The sequence below is a fragment of the Ranitomeya variabilis genome, chromosome 1 (assembly GCF_051348905.1).
Source record: "Ranitomeya variabilis isolate aRanVar5 chromosome 1, aRanVar5.hap1, whole genome shotgun sequence".
Taxonomy (NCBI): Eukaryota; Metazoa; Chordata; class Amphibia; order Anura; family Dendrobatidae; genus Ranitomeya; species Ranitomeya variabilis.
This window is the reverse complement of record NC_135232.1, coordinates 554,663,951-554,678,439: the sequence shown is the minus strand read 5'-3', so window position 1 is coordinate 554,678,439 and position 14,489 is coordinate 554,663,951. Positions and strand designations below refer to the sequence as shown.

At 48.5% G+C, this 14,489-nt stretch overlaps 1 protein-coding gene across 1 annotated transcript in view; it reads left to right on the top strand.

Annotated features, from left to right (window-relative positions):
• The first annotated feature begins 9,181 nt into the window (after positions 1-9,181).
• Positions 9,182-14,489, top strand: part of LOC143767623 (ephrin-A3-like) — a 102,382-nt gene continuing 97,074 nt past the window's right edge. Inside the window, exon 1 of the mRNA XM_077256062.1 lies at positions 9,182-9,372. Within this exon, the coding sequence (XP_077112177.1) occupies positions 9,278-9,372 (95 nt within the window). The 5' untranslated portion in view covers positions 9,182-9,277. The remainder of the gene's footprint in view (positions 9,373-14,489) is intronic.

The following is a 14,489-nucleotide window of genomic DNA, read 5'->3' as shown; positions in this document are numbered from 1 at the left end:
CCCACCCGCCTCTTCAGACTCAAAGAGAAAAAGCTGTTGGGCATCACTGCACACTGCCTCTTCTTCCATTTCTCCAATGCTGCTTGGCTGGCCCCCTGTTTCCAAGCCAAGAGATTCAGAGAACAGAAGTAGAGACGGCTCCTGTCCTGGGCTCTCTGACAGCCTGGGCAATTTGGCAGGTGGTGAAGAGACAGATGGGTGCTCTCCAGTGCTCTGTGCCTGAGAGGATGTGGCACTAATTGAAGTCGATACGTTAGCTGCCATCCATCCGACAACGGCTTCAATTTGGTCTTCATGCAGCAGCGGTGTACGGCGCTCTCCGACAAAGCTGCGCATGAAGGACTGTTCCCTGCTGAAACTGGGTGATGATGAGTCACCGGTGCCCGCAGCAGGCACAGAATCCCCACGTCCTCTCCCTGCTCCGCGCCCACGCCCATGTGCCTTACTCCCTGCCTTCTTCATCTTGGTTGCCTGATAAAGATAAGCAGAAAAGTACTAAGGGCTTAGTGTGCTTATTCCTGAACAGCTCCTAACAGGTATAAGAAACACTAATTTTCTAAAGTGTGGACTAGACTTTAATATGACCTAATGTGGCCTACACAACTGTAAAGTGGTGTGTTTGGTGAACTTTATTATTTTTTTATTTTTTTGGGGCTGAAATGACTACAGGGCGAGCTGCACTCACACGGAGACCGTGCAGACAGCCGTAAACGGCGCTGCAAGGCCCAAAAAAGCTCCTCTACGTTATCCTATGTAGTGTTTTTCCACAATGTAGCTGGATACGGGTGGAAAGCCACTAATAGGAATTATTTGAAAAAATGTGCAACGGGCTGCACTATTTGCAAAAAAGGACAATGGAATGGATAGAACAGTATGAGACAGTGAACCACCCTGAGCTGAATACAACCAGCTATGGCTGCACACAGACTAGAGAGTGGGCTGCACTCACACACACAGAGACCTTGCAGATCGCTGTGAAAATAGCGCTGCAAGGCAAAAGCAAGGTGAACACACAGCGGTTGCTAAATTAGCCTGGGAAAAGCACAAAGAAGCAAATCGCTATCTCAACTGGCCCTCAGTCAGAAGACAGCGTCCTATGTCTAACTGAATTCACAGCAGAGTGAGCCAGAAAGGGCGGCAGCGTTTTTTATAGTGCATCATGACATCATTTCAGCAGCCAATCACAGCCTTGCCAGTAATTACATGCCCACCATGCTGAACAGGATGTGCCCACACTTGGAATCATTCCTCATTGGCTGAATTCGTGCTGTTTGAATTCTGGGAACTTCCGATTCCGGTATCCGATATGCGGTAAGTATCGGATCTCGGTATCGGAATTCCGATACCGCAAGTATCGGCCGATACCCGATACTTGCGGTATCGGAATGCTCAACACTTGTCACCACCATGCGGTATCAGACAGACTATAGGATTCCATCCTTTTGATGTCTTTAAATTTTGATTTTTTATGTATACTTTACTCATATATTGTTTTCTATTTTTTCTATTTCTTTATATAAAAAACTGGTTCTATGTCTGGACGTAAAATAAATTGAATCTTTCGTTTTCACAAACATTTGAGTGCGAGTTATTCTGAACATTTGCCATTACTCGAGCACCAACAACTACTCTTTCACAGTGTGCCGTGTTTATCTATATAATTTGTACAATTTTCATAGTCATAAAAATACAGAAAAATCTTTAAATGAGAAAGTGTTTCCAAACTTTTGGTCTGTACTGTACATTGTATACATGAGGTATATATGAGGCATACACTGTATACATGAGGTATAGACAGGTACTGACCGGGGCTGAAATTCACCCCTGGCATTTGAAATCACACAGGCCCATGTTGTCCCCGCCCCATGAACCAGATGGGATATATTACTAATATTACCCTGGATGGAAGAAAGGAAGATTTACTACAAGACCAATACTTCTAATGATACCCGTGGCCTGCTGGGGAAAGTGACAGAGTCAGCGACTTGGTGCCTCATCACAACTCTTAACAGTATGGGTATCTTGAGAACATCGATTCTGTTAGCAACGTAGCAGACAAGGCAATCCATGACCAGACAGGCCCTTCTGGCATTTGCCAGAATTGCCAGATGGCCAGTCCGGCCCTCGGTATATATGAGGTATACACTGTATACATGAGGTATATATGAATTATACACTGTATACGTGAGGTATATATGAGGTATACATGAGGTATATATGAGGTATACACTGTATACATGAGGTATACTTGAGGTATATATGAGGTATACACTGTATACATGAGGTATATATGAGGTATACACTGTATACATGAGGTATATATGAAGTATACACTGTATACATGAGGTATATATGAGGTATACACTGTATACATGAGGTATATATGAGGTATACATGAGGTATATATGAGGTATACACTGTATACATGAGGTATATATGAGGTATACACTGTATACATTAGGTATATATGAGGTATACACTGTATACATGAGGTATATATGAGGTATACACTGTATACATGAGGTATATATGAGGTATACATGAGGTATGTAAGGAAAACACGGTATACATGAGGTATATATGAGGTATACATAAGGTATACACTGTATACATGAGGTATATATGAGGTATACACTGTATACATGAGGTATATATGAGGTATACACTGTATACATGAGGTATATATGAGGTATACACTGTATACATGAGGTATACATAAGGTATACATGAGGTATACACTGTATACATGAGGTATATATGAGGTATACACTGTATAAATAAGGTATATATGAGGTATATATGAGGTATACACTGTATACATGAGGTATATATGAGGTATACACTGTATACATGAGGTATATATGAGGTATACATGAGGTATATATGAGGTATACACTGTATACATGAGGTATATATGAGGCATACACTGTATACATGAGGTATATATGATTTATACACTGTATACATGAGGTATATGAGGTATACACTGTATACATGAGGTATATATGAGGTATACATGCAGCATATATGAGGTGTACACTGTATACATGAGGTATATATGAGGCATACACTGTATACATGAGGTATATATAAGGTATACACTGTATACATGAGGTATATATGAGGTATAAACTGTATACATGAGGTATATATGAGGTATACACTGTATACATGAGGTATATATGAGGTATACACTGTATATGAGGTATATATGAGGTATACACTGTATACATGAGTTATATGTGAGGTATACACTGTATACATGAGGTATATATGAGGTATACACTGTATACATGAGGTAGATATGAGGTATACACTGTATACATGAGGTAGATATGAGGTATACACTGTATACATGAGGTATATATGAGGTATACACTGTATATGAGGTATATATGAGGTATACACTGTATACATGAGTTATATATGAGGTATACATTGTAAATGAGGTATATATGAGGTATACACTGTATATGAGGTATATATGAGGTATACACTGTATACATGATGGATATGAGGTATACACTGTATACATGAGGTATATGAGGTATACACTGTATACATGAGGTATATATGAGGTATATATGAGGTATACACTGTATACATGAGGTATATATGAGGCATACACTGTATACATGAGGTATATATGAGGTATACACTGTATACATGATGGATATGAGGTATACACTGTATACATGAGGTATATGAGGTATACACTGTATACATGAGGTATATATGAGGTATACATGAAGTATATATGAGGTATACACTGTATACATGAGGTATATATGAGGCATACACTGTATACATGAGGTATATATAAGGTATACACTGTATACATGAGGTATATATGAGGTATACACTGTATACATGAGGTATACACTGTATACATGAGGTAGATATGAGGTATACACTGTATACATGAGGTATATGAGGTATACACTGTATACATGAGGTAGATATGAGGTATACACTGTATATATGAGGTATATCTGAGCTATACACTGTATACATGAGGTATATATGAGGTATACACTGTAAGACTGTATACATGAGGTATACACTGTATATGCAGCGCCCCAGAGTCCTGGTCGTTGCAGTGCTGTGGCTTCGCCGCTAAGGGGAGCCATGGTACGTTCGATGGCACCGAAGGAGTTCCTCCAATCAGGTATCACAGACACCAATATGTTTCACAGCAGGGCCTCCGGGGGGAGCTAAGGGTGCTATTCATTAGGCCACTCCCCACCATAGTGGGTAAACTGGGGGTCAGGCAGGAAGTTAGTGAGAACGCTGACGGGATTGAACGGAGCAACACCCTGTGGCAGGGGGTGTTGTGAAGGGAGAGACTGTAGGGTCTCTGCCAGGGGTGGGATCCTGGCAGAGGCTTGGCATTGAAAGAACGTAACGGGTCCGCGCAGGCTCCTGGAAGCGGCGGGACTCAGGAAAGGACTAGAAGCGAGATAGATTGTGCTGAGTGAGAAACGAGATCAAGCAGAAGGAGAATACCAGCAGGGGTTTTGTTGAAAGAGGCAGCACCCTGCTGAGGCGCAATACCGGTGGCTGGAACGCCGAGGGAGTGGATTAGAATACAGCTTCAAGCCATACTCCAAACAGCGGCAGGACAGTCGGTCTCAGGCGGGCTGTCTACCACATATCACCTATGAAGTCTTGGGGGGCAATTGCGGGAGAGGGGCGACTCTAGGGTCCCGGAAGAACTCCAGGCCTACCTGACAAACGGGTGCCATTCCAACCTGAATACAGGGAAGGGGTGGATTACAGAGGAACATCAAATCGAGTTGTGAGGGAACTTAAGAAACAGACACAACCGTTGTGGGGTTACTTTCCGTAAGCACAGCAGGGAAGGACTACAACACATAGCGCTAGAAGGAAGGCACAGATTTCCACCTGAGAGGAGAACTCTGGAGGTGCCATTGGACCGGCCGGACTTGCGTAGCCTGGTGAACCGTGTTCTGGACTGAGGACTCAGAGATCTCCAGTAAAGAGGTAAAGAGACTGCAACCTGGTGTCCTCGTTATTTACCGCGACTTACACCCCACAACCGCACCGCTACATTGCTACCATTACTACTACCTATTTCACCGGACGTCCCCCACTGACGGACAGGGCCACGGACCGGGTCTAGCCACCGTGACAACCCCGAGACTGAGAACTAGAGGCCCGGCTCCGGGTACCCCTCGGCCCTGCGGCGGTGTGGGGGCGCTCCAACTTGGCGTCACGAACAGGATCTACTTAAGCCTGAAGAATCAGGTCATGTGTGCCTAGAGACTGTGATTTGTTGTGCTTGGACTGTACTTTATTGTAAGACTGTGCTGCGCCATTAGCCGCCAAAAGTTCCCGCCAAAAGGCGCCGCCATTGCTACACCCAAGGGGAAGGAGGGCGTGTTATGGGCGGAGACTCCCAGTGTGGCGCGAGAAATGGCTACCGCCCCCTGCACTTCTGGCTGCAGAGGAATGACCTGCCCCAAAGCAGAAGAGAAACACCCCTTGATATGCAACGGCGAGAGGCTGGTGACGGAGAAGCCCGACCTCAGAGAAATGGCGGAGTTAGGTGCATGCACTGCCAGCGACTATCAGGTGGCGATGATGAACGGCGAGTGCCTGAGCGAGGAAGAAGCGGTTCAGGCCTGCCTTTCTTCACCGGAGATGGACCGGAAGCCTGCGGATCCGACAGCGAAGCTACGTCCACCAATCCCGACCTCGGAGTTAGAGGAGGAGGAACCACAGCAAGCGGAGCGGAGTCCGAGCATCCCATTGGAGGAGCCCCGGTCCGGGCTGCAGCCGACTCCAGCGTCCTCGTTAACGGACCAGAGCGACACCGATGGAACCACATCAGGCGCAGGTATGGGCGGCGCCCCTACTCCCCTGGACGGTTCTGCTCTCCCGATCGATCCTCCTCACAACAGTAACCCCGCGTTTACAATCGACCGGGCGGTTCTCACCCCCGGCGCGTTGGGGAAGTTGTTACCACCATTGCCAACCAGGTGGGGAGAGCCCATAGAAATGGACCCAGGAGGGGTGATGTTCCGATGGGATGTTCCCTGGGTCGAGCAGGATGGGATTCCAATGGAAGGTCTCACTATTGCGATACTTACCTGGGACCAATACAAACAATGCGTGCTCCAGCATTGGGGGCAGCGCACTGAAGTTGAAAAACGGGAACTGCAGGGCAAAAAAGTGATCTATGATGGGACGGATGCTGTCAGGCGAGGGACGGTGGCGGCATTCCACCCAAAGAAGGGGTGGGGTTCCATTTGGGAGTCGGGTCTACCTACTGGCATCTTCGTTGCCGGCTACGATGTGGAGACTCCCTGCTGTGATCGAGAAGGTGAACCACTCCGGGAGGGGGATCAGGTGACGTATATCCGTCACTGGAACACACAAGGATGGCGTGCCCGGAAAGTTCAGCGATACGAGTCTGAGAGAATGGCACCTGTGGCCCCAACTGTGGTCAATCCAGGGCTGCCAGACCTTGTTACTGTTTCTACTGTACGCTTTGTAGCAGCTCCTGAACTTGCCGACAGAGTTAGGCTTCAAATTCAAACAGCAGGCGACCAGGTGGTCCCCGCGGAGCTTGCCGCTGGTGTCCGCGCTACAGTGGCCGGGGTTCAGGAACCCAAGCCACCAGAAGAAGAATAAACCTCGATACCATGAAGATGTAAATAGTTTTCCTTTAACTGTTCCTGTTTGTTGCTAAAACCCGTCCAGGGTTAATGGATCCCTTTGTTGACCCGGAATCCCTGTTTGTTCTGAGTTTTCCTAAAATTTTGCACAAGTTTAAAGAACTGCAGAAATCATGGACTGTGCATGATTCGAACTTCCGTTGTAAATAGTTTGCACCTTCTTAAAGGTGCTTCCTACTGGTTTTAGCCAAAGACACTTTGCGAAGATGTTTGCCCTATTGGTTTGAGCCAGAGACACTTTGTGAAGATACCTTTTCTACCGGTTCTAGTTAAAGACACTTTGCGAAGATACCATACTGGAACCTTTGCGTGGGCTGGTAGGCTGAGAGAACGAGCTACCTCAGAGAGACTTGGTCCCCTCTTAAAGGGGATGTGAAGAATTGAACTTGAGAGAGATACTGTTGCAGAACAGTAAAGCTATAATGATGCTAGAAAAGAATGTAACTGTTTTCCATGAAAAGTTAAATGTGTTCACTTTGTTTGAAATGTGAAACCTGAATAATGTTTTGAAAGGTGCAGAGAGCCCGTAGGGGTAGATGTAGAGATCTGCATAGCTGAAAGTAAAGAAGTAATGATGAAGGTGAGGATAGAAGGTAAACCCTGCGTCCCCATAGAAAGTTACTTTGTTACTAAGGACAGAAAGTGAACCCGTAGGGGTTAGAGAGTGAGTCCTTAAAGGAGCCGAGAAGAGCGGGCTCAGAGTTCTTTAAACGAAAGGAATGTTATGTCTATACTATGTATAGTAGCGAAAGGCAGTAGGCCCTGGCTGAACGGGGCGGTCCTGTAAAAGAAAGGAGAGGCAGTAGGTCTGGTGCCATAGGGACAGGCGGTCCTGCAGGTTCAAAGTAGGAGAATGTGAAGTTACCTTACCCTGTAATGTGATTATAGGAAGGCCTTTGGTAAACTAAGAGTGTATGTTTCTTAAAGGTAATGTTAATTTATTGTTCCAGAATTTGCACTAAGTAGAATACCCGGTTGGGTAACAGGAGTTATGCATAGCCTGTAATTTATAATGTTGACTATGTTTGTAACGTTAAAAGTGTCCTCACCTCCCATAAAGGGAAGCCTGTTCAAGTATGCTTATCGTTTTGCACTCAACAAAATTGTATGTCTTTTTGCTAATCTGTATTGTTGTTTTTCTTCCCAGTCCTGGAGTACTGTGTTTAACCAGGGGGGAGTGCAGCGCCCCAGAGTCCTGGTCGTTGCAGTGCTGTGGCTTCGCCGCTAAGGGGAGCCATGGTACGTTCGATGGCACCGAAGGAGTTCCTCCAATCAGGTATCACAGACACCAATATGTTTCACAGCAGGGCCTCCGGGGGGAGCTAAGGGTGCTATTCATTAGGCCACTCCCCACCATAGTGGGTAAACTGGGGGTCAGGCAGGAAGTTAGTGAGAACGCTGACGGGATTGAACGGAGCAACACCCTGTGGCAGGGGGTGTTGTGAAGGGAGAGACTGTAGGGTCTCTGCCAGGGGTGGGATCCTGGCAGAGGCTTGGCATTGAAAGAACGTAACGGGTCCGCGCAGGCTCCTGGAAGCGGCGGGACTCAGGAAAGGACTAGAAGCGAGACAGATTGTGCTGAGTGAGAAACGAGATCAAGCAGAGGGAGAATACCAGCAGGGGTTTTGTTGAAAGAGGCAGCACCCTGCTGAGGCGCAATACCGGTGGCCGGAACGCCGAGGGAGTGGATTAGAATACAGCTTCAAGCCATACTCCAAACAGCGGCAGGACAGTCGGTCTCAGGCGGGCTGTCTACCACATATCACCTATGAAGTCTTGGGGGGCAATTGCGGGAGAGGGGCGACTCTAGGGTCCCGGAAGAACTCCAGGCCTACCTGACAAACGGGTGCCATTCCAACCTGAATACAGGGAAGGGGTGGATTACAGAGGAACATCAAATCGAGTTGTGAGGGAACTTAAGAAACAGACACAACCGTTGTGGGGTTACTTTCCGTAAGCACAGCAGGGAAGGACTACAACACATAGCGCTAGAAGGAAGGCACAGATTTCCACCTGAGAGGAGAACTCTGGAGGTGCCATTGGACCGGCCGGACTTGCGTAGCCTGGTGAACCGTGTTCTGGACTGAGGACTCAGAGATCTCCAGTAAAGAGGTAAAGAGACTGCAACCTGGTGTCCTCGTTATTTACCGCGACTTACACCCCACAACCGCACCGCTACATTGCTATCATTACTACTACCTATTTCACCGGACGTCCCCCACTGACGGACAGGGCCACGGACCGGGTCTAGCCACTGTGACAACCCCGAGACTGAGAACTAGAGGCCCGGCTCCGGGTACCCCTCGGCCCTGCGGCGGTGTGGGGGCGCTCCATATATATGAGGTATACACTGTATACATGAGGTATATATGAGATATACACTGTATACACCACTCTCGCTCCGCCGCTATCGCCTTTTCGTCGTGTGATGGGGAAATAGAAATACAATTCCGGTCCTTGCGCGCTGCCGCCTGTTAGTGAGGGGCGTGTCTCCGCGATGTGGGCGGGTCGCGGCGGTGGCGAGCAGCGCGTCCCCGCGCCGGAGGTGGCAGTGCGCTGCTTGGTGCGGCTCTAGGATGGCACTGATCTTTTTGCTGCTTCCTCTGCTCTCTCTGCTCCCCGGGACCGGAGCCAACCGGCACGCCGTGCACTGGAACAGCTCCAACTACCAGTGAGTGTGGAACGGCGCTGCCTGCACCCGAGTGTTCTGTATGGGGGAAAGTGCTATCGTGCAGCGTTATATGGGGGGATTTTTCTACTCTGCGCGTTATATGGGGGGGGGGATGCTACTGTGCTGCGTTATATGGGGGGGGGATAGTGCAACTGTGCAGCGTTATATGGGGGGGATAGTGCTACTGTGTTGCGTTATATGGGGGGGATAGTGCTACTGTTCTGCGTTATATGGGGGGATAGTGCTACTGTGCTGCGTTTTATGGGGGGGGGGGGGATAGTGCTACTGTGCAGCGTTATATGGGGGGATAGTGCTACTGTGCAGCGTTATATGGGGGGGGATAGTGCTACTGTGCTGCGTTATATGGGGGATAGTGCAACTGTGCTGCGTTATATGGGGGGGATAGTGCTACTGTGCTGCGTTATATGGGGGGGATAGTGCTACTGTGCAGCGTTATATGGGGGGAATAGTGCTACCGTGCAGCGTTATATGGGGGTTATTATCCCGCTGGGTGTAATATGGGGGTTACTATCCCGCTGGGTGTCATATGGGGCTATTATCCCGCTGGGTGTCATATGGGGCTATTATCCCGCTGGGTGTAATATGGGGGCTATTATCCCGCTGGGTGTAATATGGGGCTATTATCCCGCTGGGTGTAATATGGGGGTTATTATCCCGCTGGGTGCAATATGGGGGTTATTATCCCGCTGGGTGTAATATGGGGCTATTATCCCGCTGGGTGTAATATGGGGGTTATTATCCCGCTGGGTGTAGTATGGGGGCTATTATCCCGCTGGGTGTAATATGGGGGCTATTATCCCGCTGGGTGTAATATGGGGGCTATTATCCCGCTGGGTGTAATATGGGGCTATTATCCCGCTGGGTGTAATATGGGGGTTATTATCCCGCTGGGTGTAATATGGGGGCTATTATCCCGCTGGGTGTAATATGGGGGCTATTATCCCGCTGGGTGTAATATGGGGCTATTATCCCGCTGGGTGTAATATGGGGGTTATTATCCCGCTGGGTGCAATATGGGGTTTATTATCCCGCTGGGTGTAATATGGGGCTATTATCCCGCTGGGTGTAATATGGGGCTATTATCCCGCTGGGTGTAGTATGGGGGTTATTATCCCGCTGGGTGTAGTATGGGGGTTATTATCCCGCTGGGTGTAGTATGGGGGTTATTATCCCGCTGGGTGTAATATGGGGGCTATTATCCCGCTGGGTGTAATATGGGGGCTATTATCCCGCTGGGTGTAATATGGGGGTTATTATCCCGCTGGGTGTAATATGGGGGTTATTATCCCGCTGGGTGTAGTATGGGGGTTATTATCCCGCTGGGTGTAGTATGGGGGTTATTATCCCGCTGGGTGTAGTATGGGGGTTATTATCCCGCTGGGTGTAGTATGGGGGTTATTATCCCGCTGGGTGTAGTATGGGGGTTATTATCCCGCTGGGTGTAGTATGGGGGTTATTATCCCGCTGGGTGTAGTATGGGGGTTATTATCCCGCTGGGTGTAGTATGGGGGTTATTATCCCGCTGGGTGTAGTATGGGGGTTATTATCCCGCTGGGTGTAGTATGGGGGTTATTATCCCGCTGGGTGTAGTATGGGGTTATTATCCCGCTGGGTGTAGTATGGGGGTTATTATCCCGCTGGGTGTAGTATGGGGGTTATTATCCCGCTGGGTGTAGTATGGGGGTTATTATCCCGCTGGGTGTAGTATGGGGGTTATTATCCCGCTGGGTGTAGTATGGGGGTTATTATCCCGCTGGGTGTAGTATGGGGGTTATTATCCCGCTGGGTGTAGTATGGGGGTTATTATCCCGCTGGGTGTAGTATGGGGGTTATTATCCCGCTGGGGGTTATATGGAAGTAATTGTACTGCTGGGGGTTATATGGGACTAATTATACAGCTAGGGAGTTATACTGCGGGAGGTTATTATATCGCTGGTGGTTATTATACCGCTCGGGGTCATTAAACCGTGGGGGTTATCCCACTGGGTGTAATATGGGGGTAATTATCCCTCTGGGGGTTGTATGGGGGTCATTATACCACTGGGGGTTATATGGGAGTAATTATACCGCTGGGGGTTATATGGGAGTAATTATACCGCTGGGGAGTTATACTGCAGGAGTTTATTATACCACTGGGGGGGTTACATGGTGGTTATCCTGCTGGGGGTTACATGGGAGTAGTTATACCGCTGGCGGTTATATGGGAGTAGTTATACCGCTGGCGGTTATATGGGAGTAGTTATACCGCTAGGGAGTTAAACTGCAGGGGGTTATTATACTGCTCGGGGTCATTATACTGTGGGTGTAATATGGGGGTTATTATATCGCTAGAGATTATATGGGGGGCAATAAGGACAGCAGAGCTGATGATGGCCCCCGGTGACCGAACATATGGGGGCAGGCAGTGATTGCAGTTTCCGCGTCTGCTGTCAGCCTGGTCCTGTGAGCTGACTCCCCATTCTGCAGTTGTGCTCCGCACTGCTCCTCGTCGTGTAGTGACATGTACTGCTGTGAGTGCACGCTCAGCTCTGCTGTTCTGAGTGCTGATTGCTGTGGATGCTGCCTCTGGCGCAGGGCATTGTGTAGGACTATTAGTTCCATAGGATCGGCGGCTGGGTCAGTCCTGTAGCAGTCAGTGGTAGGTGGCCTGCGGACCCCTGGCATCGCGCCCAGGTTACACTGCACATCTGTGGGGGCTTGTAGTGTGGGTTTCCCTGGTGGTATCAGGAAATATCCCTAATTAGTGAAGTGACAGGTCAGCGCCCCTGTAATTAATGAGGTACCAGGATGTAATGTGGGGCAGCGGCTCTCGGAGTAGATTTACACTCTGCTGCTGCATCCATCATCCCGATCTGCTGTGTGATGTCTCGGAGGTGACATTCACCGAGGCCTCAGCCCCCCATACACACACGGCTCAGCACATCCCGGGATCTGCTTCATCACAACATATCGGTGTACTGCAGGGCCTGTCTTCCGGGGCCCCTGGAACCCACATAATCAAGGTGCTTTAGGGCCTGTGTGCTGGGATCCCCGGATCTGACATATCGGGGTACTGCAGGGCCTGTGTGTCGGGCCCCCGCTTGGGGTTCAGTCACTTGTAGCGACAGTGATGCGTCGCCCACTCGACTCTGCTGCAGTTATGTGTTGTGTCTCAGCAAGGCCACCTGGAACCCAACATGGTGGTGGTTGCAGCATGGCCCCAGTTTTATCTGGTGTGCATTCATTACTGACTTGAACTCTGGACACGCTGCCGCAATGGAGTTGGATGAGCATGTGCATGCGTTGGCACTAGCAGCATGTCGTTTGTTACACACCTAATCCATTGCGATTCTACCATGATGGAGTCTTTTGTGCTGGTAGCGACTGCTGTTATTTCTCTTGTAAATTCTTTACTCACGTATCGTCAGGAGATGTCACCACATTGGAATCTGTTGTACAGGTGATGATTGGTGGTTATATCATCTGTATGTTATTTTCAGACGCATCCTCTGGAGATGCCACCATGATGGAATCTGTTGTGGTGAAGACTGCTGGTTATGTCTTTTGTGTGTTCTTTACATTTATAACCTCTGGAGAGGCCACAACGATGGAATTTTTTCTGCTGGTGGCAACTGCTGCTCATATCGCCTTTATGTTATTGTCACATGTATCCTTAAAATATGCCCCCATGACTGAGTGTGTTGTGGTGACAACTGATGGTTATATCTCCTGTATGTTCCTGACCTGCGTATCCTCTGGAGATGCCACCGTGATGGAATCTGTAGTGGTAATGGCTGCTCGTTACATCTTTTGTAAGTTATTGATATACTTATCCTCTTGAGATGCCTCCACCATGGAGTCTGTTGTGCCGGCTGCAGGTTATATCTCGTGTGTTTCTGACCTGCGTATCTTCTGGAGATGCCACCATGATTGAGTCAGATATGACTGGATGTGGTGCTAGTGGGACTGCGTTGATTATAGCTGGTGCCCGTTCATTACACTTGTAGAAGCCGCCATGATGGGTGCTGAGTTGCACTCTTCTAGCTGGAGAAAGCTTGGTGAGCAGGTAACTGGGGAGAATGGGGCTCTCTGGCTGTCGAGTTTCTATTTAACGTCTTTTTCCCGAGCTGCTGGATTTGTGGTGTGAGTGTGGAGAAGGCGATGATCACGCACACAATGATACATAATATATGGACACAAGGTGCATCGTAGACTAACACCATGAAATATGTATGCACAGAGGGCAGCAGCTGAAGCACGTGGTGTCTGCCGTATTCATACGTCCTTCTCCTCCGCTCCCACATTTGAGGGTGATGGTGTAATCTCTGGTGCCTCAGAGCGGACGGCTGCTTGTGTTGCCAAGATTTACCGGATGCTATGAGATAATTGCCTGGTTTGGAGAATAGCTAGGGTAAACAGCGTTCATGGCCATGGGAGGCATGAGCGCTGCCTGCCAGTGTAAAACATATAAAATACTGTTGGGTCGATGTGTAAATGTCTCGCGGCTTCCTCATCACATTCAGTACCGATTCTCATATTGATTCTGTTCTGTCCCAAAACCTGGGATTTGTGTGAAGTGACACATGATCCTGAGTGGTGGGATGTGATTGTGTACAGCGTGTAGCTGGCGCGGCGGAGATACGATGTTGCTGAGAAGGATGTAGGATGGCATAGTGTATAGCAGTGTTCCCCAACTCCGGTCCTCAAGAGCCACCAACAGGTCATGTTTTCAGGATTTCCTTAGTATTGTCCAGGTGATAAGTGCATCACCTTCACAGGCAATAATTCCATCACCTGTGAAATACTAAGGAAATCCTGAAAGCATGACCTGTTGGTTGGCTCTTGAGGACTGGAGTTGGGGAACACTGGTGTATAGCATGTAGCTGCTGACGAGGTAGGACGGCATGGTGTACAGCATTCAGCTGCTGAGGAGGTGGAAGGACGGCATGGTGTATAGCATGTAGCTGCTGAGGAGGAGGTAGGACAGCATGGTGTATAGCATGTAGCTGCTGAGGAGGAGGTAGGACAGCATGGTGTATAGCATGTAGCTGCTGAGGAGGAGGTAGGACGGCATGGTGTATAGCATGTAGGTGATGAGGATAGGGTAGGACTGCATG